General features: G+C 45.4%; 1 protein-coding gene across 6 annotated transcripts in view; it reads right to left on the bottom strand.

Moving 5' to 3' along the window:
* Nucleotides 1-16323, bottom strand: part of DIS3L2 (DIS3 like 3'-5' exoribonuclease 2) — a 401609-nt gene that overhangs the window by 34275 nt on the left and 351011 nt on the right. For all 6 annotated transcript variants that reach the window (XM_063104706.1, XM_063104715.1, XM_063104740.1 and 3 more), the window contains exon 14: nt 12416-12495. In XM_063104706.1, coding sequence (XP_062960776.1) covers nt 12416-12495 — 80 coding nt within the window. The remainder of the gene's footprint in view (nt 1-12415; nt 12496-16323) is intronic.

Raw genomic sequence — 16323 nt, 5'->3', positions numbered from 1 at the left:
TATAAGCAGATTTATACATAACAACCCCAAACTGAAAACAACCCAAATTTTGATTGAATTACTGCAGAGTAGATAAACTGTGATGTATTCATACAAAGGGGAGTCTCACAGCAATGAAATCAATGGGCTATAGCTAGATGCAACAAGAAAGATGAATTCTCACAAACAACACTGAAAGAAAAAAAGTCAGACACAAAAGAGAACATTCTGAGTGATTCCACTTATATCAAATTCGAAGCCAGGTAAAACTAAGCTATAATGTTAGAAATTAAGATAGTGTTATCCTTTTGGGAGGAGAGGAGGGGACTCAGGAGGCTCCTGGGGCTGCAATGTTCTGTTTCTTGACCTGGGTGTGTTCAGTTTCTAATATTCCCTTCAACTAGAAGCTTGTGATTTATATACTTTTCTCTGTGCATGTTGTAGTGCAAAAATAAGTTTTACAAAGTGAGTTTATTATAAAAATATGTTTTTCAGAGTGTGTTCTATGGAAGAAAATGGCAGAATGGATAAGCCACACTACATGCTGAGGCATGGTGCAGTGTGCCTTCACATGTGCATGGATGTATCTGTAGGTGGTCTATGGCCAGGACAATCTTCTATTTTTGTGGCTTCCACACTTCCTTGCTCTGATCAGTTCTGGTCTCAGAAACCCAGCTGGAGCTGAGTGGCTAGCGATTTCTGTGAAGGGGTGGCACCATAGGAACCTGTGCTGAGGGAATTCAGTGCTTTAACACATGACTTCCTGCTAATTACCGTGATTTGATCATTGCACATTGTCCACACATACCCAAATACCACAATGTACCCCATAAATATATACAGTTATTATGTACCGATTAAGGAAAAATAAATTTAATAAAATGGGAAAGCTAAATAAATAAAACATGACTTCCGCCTCCAGCCCTCCCAGGTTCTCCCGTAGGTGGAAAAAGGATGCTGACTGAACACGGCTGATGAAGATCTTCTTCTTGCCCTCGCCCTTGTAGGTCAGATTACATGTGTAGGAGACTGGGTGACTGTAACCCCAAAGGTAGTGTAAGCAACACAGGAGGCCCTGCCCTACCTCAGGCCTTGCTGCCCTCTTGGCTCTTGGCCCCACAGGGCAGTGCAGCACCACTTCTGTGTAGCTGTCCCAGGCCCCACCCCTGCTGTGTATCACACCGCGGAGGCAGTATCCCAGGGAGAAGCCTGCTGGCTTGACCTCTTATCTACCGCTTGACTTTGGACAGGGCACCTCTTAAAGCATTGGTTTCCCTCTTGCTAAAATGGGACTGTTCATACAGCCTCTCTTCTTCCTATAGGGAGAAGTGAAGTTAAACCAAACACTGCATTTTGGCACCCAAGGTATCATGATTGCTATGGCATGGAGTGAGGCAAGGGGAGGGAAAAGTATATAGGGATAAGGTATATCGCTCTGTGTGGTGCAGACAGTGGGGAGACATGTCCTTTGCTGAGCACCACCCTTAGTGTAGCAGCGGGGATAGGAGTCATGCCTGCATCACTGAGGGCCTGATGCAACACAGTGAGCTCCCGCCTGTACTGCAAGTGGCCTCCTGCCAAGTGCATGTTCCAGCTGCAGGCTCACTCCTGTGAGGTTATTTCTGGCACCTCTCTGGCTGTGTTGCCTCCAACTTCCTCCCAACCCCTCCTCTCTCTTGATTTCCAGCTCCCCTTTCTCCTAAACCAAGGCTTCATGAGAAACAAGAAAAGCATTCTTCATTCAAACCTGGCAGTGTCTGTGGGAGGCCTGGAGCTCTTGCCCTCTGCCATGAATGGCTCTTAGGTAACATTACTGTTTAGCCTGAGGAAACTGGCATCAGTTCCAAGGTGCAGATGGAAAGTGTCATTTCCAAAGTACTGGGAAGTGTTGATGCTGGTTTGAAGTTGTCAGGGCTGCTGGGAAATACTCCCTCTGCTTACTGAGGGGGAAGGAAGAGGAAAAGAACCAAGCACAGGGGGAAACGAATTCAACAAGGACATGGTACATGAACCCCCTCCTCTCTCTCCTCCCAAAGTGTGGCAGCCAGGAAAAGGCACCACTCAGATCTCCTGCCATGAAGCATGCATAAATTGCTGGATGGCCCCAGCTGCAGCTACTCTGCTCCAACACTGCATTTGCCCTGAAGCCACAATTCGTGCTGGATCCACACTTCCCATGGACTGCTCCCAGACAATGACTGAGCACCTGGGCTCCTGATGCAGGCCAGGTCTTGCAAGAGGTGAGCCTCCTCCAACAGGCGACTTTGCCTTTGGCTTGAAGACTTCCCATCAGCCTGGCCAAACTCCGCTTAAAACTGGGCTGCAGCCTAAGACCCTCCCCCAAACCCCCACCCCATCCTTCTTCCTTCCCTAATTCCTTCACAGGGTCAGATATGTGTCGAGGTCTGAAGGCTCCACCTGACTTCTCCTGCTCTCTGTCTTTTATCCTTCAGAGGTGTCTTCCTCCATCCATCTCTTGCACATCTAATCCTGCCTTGGTATCTGCTTCTTGGCAGACCTGAACAAGTGGGACTAGAGTGGTTCTAAAACAACAGGCAGAAAGATGGAGTTTGGGGACAGGTTCACTTTACCTGGTGGGCAAAGCAGACACTCTTCTGAGTGGTATGTGTGCACAGACAGACCCTGGCACAAGTGGTGACCAACTACTCAGAGATTCACAGAAACACCCTGGGAAGAAGCCTTTGCATCATTTTGCTATGATATACCCACTGCAAAGCCCCAGCAGGCATAGTTGTGCACAAGGACCCTTGAGTTGGCTGGTTGCTGTAAGGTGAATGATGCTCTGCAGAAGGCTAATGGCAAACCAAGGACCCCTAACCAGCAGTTAAAGGCCAACTGTGACAACCAGGTTGGTGGGGAGACCTCTTTGGTCCACCCTTCCCTAGTAAGGCCAGCAGTGCCCCATGCGGGAAGACATGCAGAGGTCTCTCCTCTTTGGGGGTATTCTCGACCTCCTTTCTGGGCTGCCAAGCCCATTACTAGGGCTAGAAACCAGTATAGTCCAGCTGGGGACTTGTTGGTCCTGCTAAGGGTGGAAAAAGATTATACCCCAGAAGAGTGAGAAGAATTAGCTGGCAAGATTTGAGGGGCTTGATCATGGGGACAGGAAATAAGACTGGATGAGCAAGAATTCATTGATTTGGTAGTATTTTCCTGGGATGCAGGATTTAACACCCTGGCAAAGGTCCCCAAGGAATGAGGCAAACTCACTGCTGTGGTGGCCCTGAGAAGCCTGGAGAAAGTGATGGCTAAAGCTGAGCAAAGGCTGAGCCTGAATGGCCTGGCAGACAGCAGAGGAAGGACCGAGGAGGCTGGAGCAGGGCCATGTTGCAATGGATGTACCACTTAAGTCCAGGAGACCCAGGAGAGGGGGATCCACAGGACACCCCCTTCACCAAGGTCCTCAGAAATGTGCTGGTGAGAGGGACACTGGTATCACAAGGAGTTTAGTGGTGGTGCTCCTCTGAAGGCAAAAGAGGAGAGCAGAAGTGGGTGTCACAGAGCTGGGCTCATTAACACCCACAGCAATGATAGTTTAAGGTAACAGAGGCCAGGGGTGACACAGCAAGGGTCTCTCTGAACTACCAGTGACGGCTACTGGATACTTTGGACTCTGTGGTCCAGGGACCAGCAGATGATGAGTCATCATCATGGGGTGGGGTGGGTAATAGACCTGGATCAGAAGGGGGCAAGAAGGGAGGTATGTGTAACCCAGGGGACCCCCTGGCACTACCCTGCCCCAATGTAACCATGAACAGACATGCAGACATACATATCAACCTGGCCTGAGAAGGATATGATAGCCAGGGGCTCAGAAACCTCAGCCATGAAGGTTTGGACTATACCAGCAGCTAAGCTGCTGGGACTGTTGAGGTGCTAGCTGAGAGGGAGAAGAATTTAGAAGGGACAGTGGAGGAAGGGAGGACGAGAACCAGCTTGGGCCCCTAGTCCCACTATGGCAATGGAGGCAGTGGTCTGTCCCACTACCTTTTCTTTTCTAAGCTCCAACTGGGGAAGAGAGGCCATGGGAGAAGTAGATCTGTGTAGTAAAAGGGGTGGACAGTGACCACCATGAGAAAGCCCTATTCATACCTCCTGCTGAAGGGGCATAAGTGACAAATGGCCTCAGCTGCTGGCCATCTGGCTGCTCCTAGCAGAGACTAGCAGGGCAGGGTCCTGAGGCAGACACAGTCCTGTGTGATGTGAAACTCCTCTTGCTAGCAGCTCTGACTCGTGGCCACTCCACTGGCCTGGCCGCGGCAGGCTGAGGCTCTCCTGCAACGCCCTCTTTTCCTCACCCCTTTCCTTCACGGGGATCAGGCAGGGCTACTGTTGGAAGCCTCAGGCCCACCATGTTCCTTCCCTTCCTCCTTCACAGGCCTTTCCCCGATATATCTCATACATTAATCCTGCTTGGAGTCTACTTGTCAGTGGACCTGAACTAACCCACCACATCCTCCATTCTAAAAACAAAACAACAGAAAGAGAACCACTGTGTGATTTTAAGGCTGGTTCTCTGGGTCTGTTCTGCCCGTCTGGAGAGTGCGTTCTGAGACTGAGGGGGATGCTGAGCAGGTTAATCCTCCAAGCAGGGGCCACGCTAGGAAGCCCTCGGGTCCACAAAGGACTATGGGCTCATGGGCTGGGACAAAGAATAAGGTGGCCCCACCCAAGCCCTGGCTATTGCCATAGGCCAGTGAAGTGAGCTACCAGGTACCGGGGGTTGGGGAGGATGGACATGCAGCCCGCACTGTCCTCTCCTGCAGAAGGCTGCAGTGACACTTTCCTTCAAGGCAGGCTTATGAACGTGGGCAGACACTTGCACTGAGGAAAATCAATCCCACAAGGTAGCTCTCTCTCATACCTCTAGACGCCGGCTCGTAGCTTTGATGATATGTGTTTCAATGTGCCAAATGAGTCAGGTAGGCAGGGGAAAAAAAAAAGATTTCATTTCATTAGTTTAGCAAACTAAGCTGTCCCAAGAGTAAGATGGAGTAAGTAGAGGAGCTGGCTGTGAGCTTCAGGAGAGACCTTGGAGAGTTCTGCAGGGACAACTGACCCCCTGGCAGCTGCTGGCCTCAGTTGTCTGGACCAGGGTAAGGCACAACCACCAACAGGGAGGAAGAGAGGGCACCCCAAAACTAGGGCTTGGGTCTGCCAGGGCCCACTGCAAGAGCCCTCAGGCAAGGACTAAGGGCAACTACACCAATAACTCCAAAGTAGTTTACAGCTCATACAGCTACACCACACATATCACCTCTTTCCACTCTCCCACAGCTCTGGGACATATCAGTGTCTTCTGTCACAAATGTATAAGCTATACTACGGGATGGACGATGATCCACCATGAAGCATGACTGGCCAAACATGGCCTCACGATAACAAGTCAGTAGCTCATTCCAGCAGCCCAGGCTGCTCACCCACCCTGGTGTCTGCAGGGACCGGCATTCTTAGAATTTCCTAGACAGAGATTCTCAAGCAGGCCTACCTAGAAGAAGCTAGAAGCTGCTCAGCACTCTTTCCAGCTTTATGCTGTGGAGAGAAAGGCAGGTAGTTTTGTAATCTGCCAGACCTGGGGCAGAATCCAGGCTATGCTCTCAACACTCATGACCTTAGCAAGTTAACCTCTCTGGCTCTGTCTTGTTTTGTCTTTATTTTTTATTCTGTAAAATTGTGAAACTAATAAAAGCTCTCTTTTTTAAGTCTGTAAAATTGTGAAAAATAATATCCTTCTTGAATGGCTTTAGAACTAGAATTAAGGTGGATAAGCCCCTAGCCCAGTGCTGGTAAGTTGTGGGCACTCAGGAGGTGGCAGCTCCTATCACTATTACGTCACATGGATCATAAACTCAAGACATCATGAACAAAAGTATAGCTTGCAATCAAATTTAGCTTCCACAAGTTAGTCTGACATATTTAACGCTCTTCATAATTATTACTACGCCTCACTATCTGGGAAAAAATGGTAGGCAGTTGATGTAAATGACTATCATTACTACTATATTTACAGAGTTAAACCAAATTTTTACATCTTTTTTCTATACGTTAGTTCTTCAGAATTCATAACTATCCAAAGCGACAGTTTTCCCTGATGTCATGTTGTAAGGAAAATGGAAAAATGGTCCAGGCTCCCTCAGCTGTTTGAAATCTTGCCGAGCATGACCAAGCCTGTTTGACGTAAAAATGTTAACTGTGCACGTACGCCCAGGTGTTCCTTGGCTATTGTTTGATGTAACTGTGCATGTGCATTGTTCCTTGGTTATCTGACTCGAACTCAGGTGTTCCTGGTTATCTGACTTAAATATAAAGGACAAAGGGCTCTGATCTACAGGGCCCCTGGGATGCCCCCAAGCAGGCCACTGGGCTGCTGCTGGATCTGCCGTAAGCTGCTTCTGTTGCTGCTGTTGAGAAGGCTGGGGGCTGAGCTCGCATCCAAATAAAGCATGTCAACCTGCCAACGGCTCCCAGGATCTTTTCCAATTACCTGGCTCACAACCTGCATGTGAGGGGTCTGTCACCCAGTCTGCACAGGATGGGTTTGAAGGGTCTGTAACCCAGCCCAGTGGGGATCTGTGACCTAGTCTGGGCACAACGGGTTTGAAAGGGTCTATGAGCCCTAGTCTGACACGTGTAATTTAATCTTCATGATAATGTGTTGGACTAGTGCTCAGACCCTTCAAACCCATTGTACAGACTGGGTCACAGACCCCTCACATGCCAGGCTGGGTCACCAGACCCCTCACATACAGGTCACGAGCTAGGTAATTGGAAAAAGATCCTGGGAGCTGCTGGCAGAGTTGACATGCTTCATTCGGACACAAGCTCAGTTCCCAGCCTTCAGAAGCAGCAGCAGTGGCCTCCTGGGATGTCCTGGGGGTCCTGGCAGCAACAGCTTATAGCAACAGCCTTCAGTAGCAGTAGTGGCCCCCTTGTGGCTCCCCCCACTGGGTGTCCAGCGGGGGTGGGGTCGGGGTAGGGGAGCACTGTGGATCAGAGCCACTCATCCTTTATACTTAAGCCTGATAACCCAGGAACACCTGAGTGCTCACCACAACTACATCAGATAATAACCAAGAAACACCTGGGTGCACATGCATAGTTAACTTATTTACATCAAATGCTCAGCAAGATTCTGAACCCCCGAGGGAGCCTGACCATTTACTTTCACTTTCCATACATAATGCCACAACAAATGAAAAGACAAAGGTTGGAAAAATATTTGGCTCTCCAATAGCCATGCTCTCTTTCTTTCTAAAGAACAAAATTAGGTTCCTCCGCCTTGCCTTCATTGAGTTTTATTTGCCATGTACTGGCCTAGGCACTAGGGGTACTGAAATGAACAAAACAAAGCCCTGACCTCAAATGGACTAGTGGAGGAAGCCGACAAGTAAACCAATGACTGAAATGCACTGTGATAGGTGCTGAAACAAGACCAGATAGGTATGCTGTGGGACCATGGGGAGGGCACGACTGCTTCGGCTTTGGTGATGATTGTTAGGGGTGTGGAAAGGCTTCCCAGAAGTAATACTTAGCTGACAGTGGAAGGAGAAGCAGGGGTGACCCAGATGGGTGGGAAGGGGCTGTAGGGAATAGGGGTGTTCTAGAAACAGGAAATGGATTGGTCATACAGGAAGACATTGTGTGAGGGAGACTTGAGGGGGTCGGGTGGGCACAGCTGTAGGGGACACTGGAGCAGGAAGAGAGGATGGGTCCATACGGTAGGCAGGTGGGGCAATCACAGAACTGTCTTGCTGCTGACGGGTGCCCAGGAGCCTCTGACGGCAGCGTCATGTTCACTCAGCTCTGCAGCCCCAGTGCCTAGTACTACACTAGTACACAGCAGAAACTCCCTATACAGTGTTGAATGAGTGAGTAATCAGATTTGCATTTTAAAAATTTATTCAGACTTCTGGTTTTGACAGGATGGTAGACTGAAAAGAAAAAAAAAGATGGTAGACTGACCTGATATGGACTGCTTTCCCAAAATAATCACAGAGAAGTGAGAAGTAAAAAATACCAAAAGAAAAAAAAAAAAAAAAATTGGGCCGACCCCGTGGCTCACTCGGGAGAGTGCGGCGCTCCTGCCGTGGGTTCGGATCCTATATAGGGATGGCCGGTACGCTCACTGGCTGAGCGCGGTCACAAAAAAGGACAAAAAAAAAAAAACCCAAAAGAATAATCTAAATATAAAACTGATCATGACAGAATAAAGGGAAAATCCCTGATGCTTGAAATGAAGAGGAGACTAAATCAGAGCTGTAACTTTTACCATGGCAACTGGGGGTTGGGAGTATCAGACTTTGATGTAATTACAGGAGCTGGGATTTTAATGCCCACAGAGGCAGAAGATCTGGCCACAGAACTGGAACTAAAACCCCCACATAAAGCCAGGATTGGCTGTTGGTTTTTGAATAAGGAATCGGGAAGACCTTTCTCACAGTCCAGAGGGATGTCTGTATGTGGTGCAGAGTAGAGACATCTCCTTTGAGAAATGGGGATCTCAAGCCCACACCGCCCATGGGTGTGGAATCTGAACGCATGTTACACAGGTGTTGGGACTTCTAAACCAAGAGGTTAACATCCAAACTGGCAGGACCTAGGAAACTCCTGGGGTCCTGAGAACAAATAGAAAAGTGATGAAAGAACACATCTACAACCCACAGTACATGGACCTCCCACAGTAAACACAGCCATGCTTAGGAAGATCTTACAATAAAAAGTAACAAACCACATATGGAAATAAACGTAAAAGTGAGTCAGTAGACAAAACAAATGGGAGAACTGGTACCCTTAGAACTAGGAATAATCAAATGATCTGAAAGAAGCTATAAAATCAGTATAATGAAAATAATTAGAGATGAGAGAAAGAATAGAAATTATAATTAAAGACTAGGACACTAAAAATACCCCAGAAATAACAGGCTGATTTTTAAAAGCACCATATAGAACTTCTGAAAATTAAAGTAAAATTAAACTTCTGAAAATTAAAAATAAAAACTCTCATATTAGGAAGGGGTATTAAGCAGCAGATTACAAACAGCTACAAGGAGATTAAACTGGCAGACACTTTTAAGGAAGTTTCCTAGAATATAGCACCGGCAGACAAGGAGACAGAAAAAAGATAGGAAAGATAAAATAAGATAGTGGGTTTCTAACAGGAGTTCCAGGAGAGACTGGAGAGAACCAAAGATAATCAGAGATAATAGATAAGAATTTCCATATGAGAAGAACTACACTGAGTCCTAAAGAATATAAATAGAAATGAATCCACTCAGACATAATGTAGAAAAACTGCAGAACACCAAAGACAAAAATAAGGTCTCAAAAGCAACCAGAATGAAAAAACATGCAAAGCTCATTCTGGCTGCAGAGAGGACAGACTGGAGGTCAACCAGCTGACAGAAGGGAGAGCAGGGTGCAAAGCAGTGTGACAGTCCAGGCAGTGAGGAGGAGGCAGCAGCGGTGATGGAGAGAAGGGAGCACTCTGGGCAAAGCTCTTTGTCTGTGAAGGTCACCTCCATCCACATGGTGCTCCAAAGTCAGAAGCACTCACTTTCCTTCTTGTTACCTCTATGGCACTTGATTCTCACCACTGCTGGAACATCATCATCCCAGAGTGTCCTGGAGTGTACTTTGCTATTTGTACAAACTCCTTGAGGGCACGGGCCAAGTCTAATTTATCTTTGTCTCCCTCACGCCTAGCACAACACATTGTGTAGAGCAGGGGCTTAACAAATGCATAACTGAATTCCCATACACAACTATTCAGTCTTTTAGGCCTTGTTTCCTGCCCTTGTAAAGAGATCTCCAAACCTAAATTTAAGAAAAATGACTCAATGAACCCTTGATTTACTGGATTTATTATTAAAGGTAGGTCAAGTTTTCTACAACAGAGAAAATGAAGGTGGTCCTTGGGTCCATGGGTAGTGATTGGTAGTCTCTGAGAAAATCGGGGGAGTGAGGCCTCACACCTCTTAGATGCAGATTTGAACAGTTTTGGGGAGGCTGACAGAATAATCTGGTGTAGAGAGCTTTACTAATCTAACATAAGGCACAATAGAACAGTTTCTCTCCTCTAATAACCTCAGAGCTTTAAAAATGTTTACCTGAGAGCCATGTCTCTAGCCCAAGAGGAAGAAGGGTCCAAGTCCCACCAGAGATGGACAAGTCCCAGGGCCTGTCCTCCCTGGAGCCCAGAGAAGGCAAAAGCCCCTTTAATGTAGAAGGGGAACAGGATGACAGAGTCAAGGTTCAGGGCTAGCAGGAGATTCCAGGGAAGGAAAGTGATAGATAATCTAGGGAATACAAAAGTAGAGTGCTCATTATCAGTACCATTCCATTTGAAAGTAAAAACCACTTGGGAGAACTGTCCAACAGCCTCATACTTGTTTGGAACAACTTTTGTGCTGATGGATTGAATTTGGCAAACAGAGATGAATACTAAAATGATTACACTTTACTATAAATGTAAGGAATACCCAGGGAATACCCAGGAAAGTAGTAGTATCAATAATTTGTTGTGTCAAACTACTATTTAAGCTAGTTTCTTTCATTTGTAGAATGTCATCACTCTGCTGCTGCTGCTCTCACATTACTTGGCCTGAGACAACTTGGGCTCCTTGGGGCCTGGGCTGAATACCCTCATTTCCTAAATGCTACTATTACACCAATATTTGGATTCAGGCATTCTAGGAGAAATGACTCTAAAAGTGAACAGAGGAACACAGACAGGGAAGAGGCTGGGCGAGAGGAGAAGTCATGGTCAGGTTCATGGGGTCTTCCATGCTATACTTCACAATTCACAAGTGGGGAGAGCAGTTTGCTTCTGAACAAGAGAGCATCACACCCAACTGAGGGCTGTCCAAGGCATGTGCACACACTCCTTCCCAATCAACATACTGTTGACTGTAGCCACAACTCATGGATACAGCCCTGCTGGCACTGGAAAACAGAAGGAAGTCATGAGCCAATTTTTCTGTTTGGGAAGGAGAGGCAACCAACACTTACTGTGGGCATTCTGTATACTAGGCTGGTGATGATGTACTTTAACATGACATCCCTACCAGAGAGGTCACTTCTCTGCTGAATTAAGCATTATAAGAAACTGAGATGGTGATTCTGACACAATGGCCTAGAAACGCTAGAAATGTCTTCCAGAAATAGTGCCATCTAAGAGGATGAAAAAAGGTGTCAAAGGATGCTTGGCCAATCTTTCCTGTGATTAATTTGGTGGGAATTGGGGGTTTACTCTGGCCTCCTCCTAAAGATAACTTACAAAGACTAACAATGCCTTGAAGGTAATCTGAATGGAGATTTGGTCATGAGGGCACTCAGTCACCTATCTTCTACTCATAAGAGAGCAACAATTCTTGAGGAAGAAATGCGTTTCTCTTCTGGAAGGTAAAGTACATTTCTGCCGTCATGTGCCTAATTGTTTCCTTCCACTGGATAATATTAAAAGTCTTGGATAGTTAAACAATGAGACCAGAGTACATTGTCCTCAAGTCCAGATGGGGACTCCTCTTATCCTTGACTGGGGTTTCCATAAGTAACAACTTGGGACAATTGTCTTCCATCTATTCTCTTTCCAGAGTAAACATGATATTGTTGACTCTGTCTCTCACAGCTGTGCCAAGTAAGCTTGAGCAAGTTGCTTTAATTCCCTAAGACTCAGCTTCTGCGAATACAAAAATAATAAAAGAACACTCTACAGATTGTTTTGAGGATTAAACGGGATAACAAGTGTTATCCCAGTATTGTGCTTTACATGTAGTAGGTGCTCAATGGTAGCTGCTGTCATTATCGTCATCATCAGCACACATTCCCTGTGCCTCAGTCCCCACCCCTTCCACTGTCTTGCAAACTAAAATACACAGTCAAGGAGGTGGTCTGTGATAAAGAAAGGAGGTGCTATAAAATTATGCCAGGTACCACCCTCAAGCAAGGCCACCAAGTTAAATCTAAGTACCCAGAAATCTCCCAGTTATAAAATTCACAAGGTAAACCATAACAACAAAACCCATAAACATAAGTATAGTCAGACAGCGATTACGGAACTGCAACAAAATCCAAAGTCACACAGTGAATCAAATTAGCGTGCACAGGATTGGCGACCAAGAGCAGGGTGGCTCTAGCAGACAGCTGCAGCCCGGACAGACAGGATGGTTTGCATTTGAATATGTGAGTACTTCTAACACACCACAATTTCTCCTATACAAGTACTTCAAGTCCTATATTTAGAGGCAAAAAAGATTTTACAGAAGTATTTTTGTGCCAGCTATTTTCTAGTACAGTAGCAAAAAATGTGACTCCCTTGCTGACAACCCCTTTGTAAGGAAGCCCAGTGCCAGCAGGCTATAGGTACTTCTGCTGCATACCATGGTAAGGTGACACTACTTCCCACTGGGTGTCTTACTTGTTGCTGTCACGGTACTCATAGATATGACATTCTTGAGGCAATCCAGTCTCATGGTCCAGAGTGAAAGCAAGCTTTAGCTAAATAAAGAGAAAAGAGAAAAACAAGTAAGTTTTTGGCAACTCTAACCATTCCAACAGCTAAAATGAAAACAAAAATCAAGCAAAATCACATTCCCTCTAGCTGATATGTTGTGAGTCTGTCCACTCTGGGAAGAGCCCACACCTTACGGGGACCCTGTCATCAATGAGAGTTGTTACCAGGACTCTACTTGTTCATTCATCATGCAACCAATATTTATAAGCTCCTACTTTGTGCCAGGCACTGAGCTAGCTGAGGGAGACAGATCAGTGACAACAGCAAGGAGGGGCCTCCTTCATGGATCTTACTCTAAAAGAGGAGACAGACAGCAATCAAACAATCACACCAATGAATATGTATACATATGTAAAACTTCAAATTAAAGTAGGTTTCTGTAGCAGGAACCCCCCCCCCCCGATGTTTTTGTGGAAGTAAATAACTGACCTAAATGGAATGGGGATGAAGGATGGCTCTCCTGAAATAGGAGGTGGGGGCTACCTAGATTGTGTGGAGAGGGTTCCTCTGGGCAGAGAGTACAGCAGGTGCAGAGTCTCTGGGGCAAGAGCTGCAGGAACTTAAGGATGGCCAGTGAAGCTGGATCCTGATAGTCATAGGAGACATGGTAGGTGGTAGCATTGGGGAGGAAGGCCAGGCAGGAGATGCAAGACCTTCTTGGCCACGTTACAATTTTTTGGCCTTTACCTTAATAGCAAAGGAAAGCCTCTAACCTGTTTTAAGGGAGGGATGAGTGACATGATCAGAGTTCTGTTCTGGCAAGATACCCTTGGCTTCTGTGTAGATAAAGGCAGACTGCAGGAGAGTGCAGAGAAGAAGTCTGCAGGAGGCAGCCATTGGGGAGCTGAGGTGAACAGTGACAGGTGTTGCTTTGCCTCACATGAATTTATCATCTCTCTTCCCCTGGGTGATGGTGCCACAAAAGGATTACTCAAAGCCAATTTCTTCTGAGCAGTGAGAGACCCTGAAGGGGTTAATTTCTTGGAACCCTCAAGAGAGAGGCGTTCCTCGTTTTGGAAATTAACCATGAACTGGGGTTCTCACCCTGTATTTATTCTCCAGACCAGGAAGTTACAGGAAAAGAACATAGGTGGGGTTATAGCTAAGTATAGTTTAACAGTTTAGGCTGGTAACATCTATGGAACAAGCAAAGTGACATTCCATAATACAATTTGGAAAAAGTTAAATTGATCCACCAACAAAAGCTTGATCTTAGCAAACACTGTTTTTCCCTACAGCAATTTTCCTAGTATCTTTACATATCAATCAGTAGGTTAACCTGCTCTCAAGGGTATCTGTCCTTGAGAGCTAGCAACTTTGCTGTGCCACAATTCTATATCAATATCAGAGACTTTAGCCTGGGGAAAGTTTCCTGTTTTTTGCAAGGTTAACATTTCTATATGTAATTCCAAAAGGTTAGGCTAAATCTGAGACTACAGGGCTTTGGAAAATAGGCCCTGTGAAACATATTTGCTTTATAAATGTTAGTGCTCTCTACAACAGGGGCTGGGACTAGATGGCGGGTGGGCAAGATGGAGAGAAATAGACAATTTGAGACACATTTCAGAAGTAAATTTTTAGAGGCAACAGGATATGCTGATGCATTTGATGTTGGGAGTGGCAAGGACGGAAAGGAAGAAATCAAGGACAGTTCAAGTTTTTGATTTGAACAACATCGCTGAGCGGGAAGACTGAATTTGGGGATGAGCAGGGAGTCAAAGGTTTGATTTTGGACATGTTAACTTTGAGACACTCATTAGCTTTTTTCGGTTATGGAAGATCAGGAGCAGGGACTCTGGTAAAGTCCTGGTTCTTTCTGGATTCTGGAGGGGAGCACTCAGGTGAGTGCAGAATTCCTCCAGTTCTCAGGGGTGTTTTGTGTGTCCTGCTAGAGACAGTTGGTTAGGGCAGCTTTAACATTTCCAAGTGTGGAACCAATTACTATATTTATAAATTCACAGGGTTTTAATATCACCAGGGAAATTTTAACTAAAATTAACTGCACATTAGGAGGGTACATTATTATAATTTTTTTTATTTTTATAACTGTAAGGCTGTTAACTTAGCTAATGATCTGCATCATTAGATGCTGGATGAATTTTCTCTTCCTCAGAGGGAAACGAGCTCATAGGAATGGTTTGTCCTCTAACTGACCCAGATAAAAATACAAAAACAGAAACAAGCCCTTCTTTACCATCATGAAGGCAGGAGCTTCAAGTCAAAGGCATGTCTTCCCTACAGAGCACTGCCTGGATCTTTCCAGTCCTCTTTCAGTAAAATAAAAAATAATTATTTTTTAAAAATCTGTTAATTACAACCCTTTTCTCCTCATCTCTCTCTTTGCAGCTTAGGTCAGTCCTATATTCATTTTTTCCATTTCAAAAGTCTGCATTGCTTAGAAATTTTTATATCTTCAGTGATTCAAGTCATGGATTTATGGCTTAGAAAACTTATAAATGTGGGAGGAAAAGCTTTACTTGCAAAACTGTTCACCTCAGTGTTATTTATTGGAAAGACTCTAGAAGACCAGCAATAGCAGAAGGTTAAAAAAACTATACTATAGTCACATGTGGAATAGCATGCAGCTTTTAAATTGTTTATGAAGAATTTTTCCTACCGTGGAAAAAGATTTGTGATAGATGAGATAAAGTAGGATGCATATTTGATTATACAAGGGTACTTCAAAAAGTTCGTGGAAAAATGGAATTAAAAGATAATATGATGATACATTAACTATAAAATGTATACATTTTACCATGAAAACTAGGTAAAAAAGAACAAAAATTGCATGGAAGAAAGACTGAAAGGAAAGATATCAAAATGACAGCAGTGGTTACCAGTAGGTGGAAGGCTGCAGGTGATTGCTTTACTTCACGTTTTCCAAATTCTTCATGATAAGCATATATTACTTTGATATTGGGTAAAAGACTAATGTTCCCCCACACCCCCCTATTTTATGACTGGTGATTCTTAACTTCCTTACAGAATTCTGAATCCTTCTGCATTTCCTGTCTCTTTTGGTCCCTGTTTTCAGTACAACTGGTCTTTTTTGAGTGTCTTATGCCAGCCCCACTAACCACTAGACCCAAGAAGTGTAGCATTCAGCTTCTCAAGTAGTGTTCAAGTATCCTTCCTGCTCCCTTATGAAAGGGGCACTGGGTTACAGAGGACTGAGCCACTGGGCTGGTCCAGGGACGCAAGGCAATAAGCTGGCAAGGCAGGCTGCATGCAAGAGTGTGTGGACTTCATTTTGTCAAAAAGGAGAAGCCAAGGCAGGTTTCAAAGTAGAAGACAGACCTGCTCTGATGGTCATGTAGAGAATGGGCTGAAGTGAGAGAGATCCTGGAGAAAGGAAGGCCTTATAGAAGGCTGTTCCAGTGGCCCAGTGAGAAGAGGATCCGACCTACAGTGGCACAGTGGGGGATGGAAGCATTGGGAAACAGATAAGAGACAAGACTTGGAAACACACACACATCTAACCAGATGACAATGAAGGTGACATCCAGACCCTGCATCCCAGCCCCCATTCAACTCCAGCTGTCCCATGACCAAGTGAAAAAGGGGTGACGAGACAGAACGTGTAGTCTGCAATCATGAAGGGACTGTGGAAAATTTAATTCCTGGGGATACTCAAAGTCAGGAGACTATGTACACACCAAGTCAGCAATAAGGCAATGATTGGGCGTGAGAGAGAGAGGATTTGGGACAGAAAAGCACTCATCTTTATTGAATGAAGAACTTACATTTATTCATCGCCTTCCAAGTAAAGGCCTTCCCTTATCCTGACAACAACCACTTGAATTAGGTATTAC

The sequence above is a fragment of the Cynocephalus volans genome, chromosome 1, assembly GCF_027409185.1.
Source record: "Cynocephalus volans isolate mCynVol1 chromosome 1, mCynVol1.pri, whole genome shotgun sequence".
Classification (NCBI taxonomy): Eukaryota; Metazoa; Chordata; class Mammalia; order Dermoptera; family Cynocephalidae; genus Cynocephalus; species Cynocephalus volans.
The sequence above is the reverse complement of the archived record's forward strand: the minus strand, read 5'-3'. Positions and strand labels throughout refer to the sequence as shown.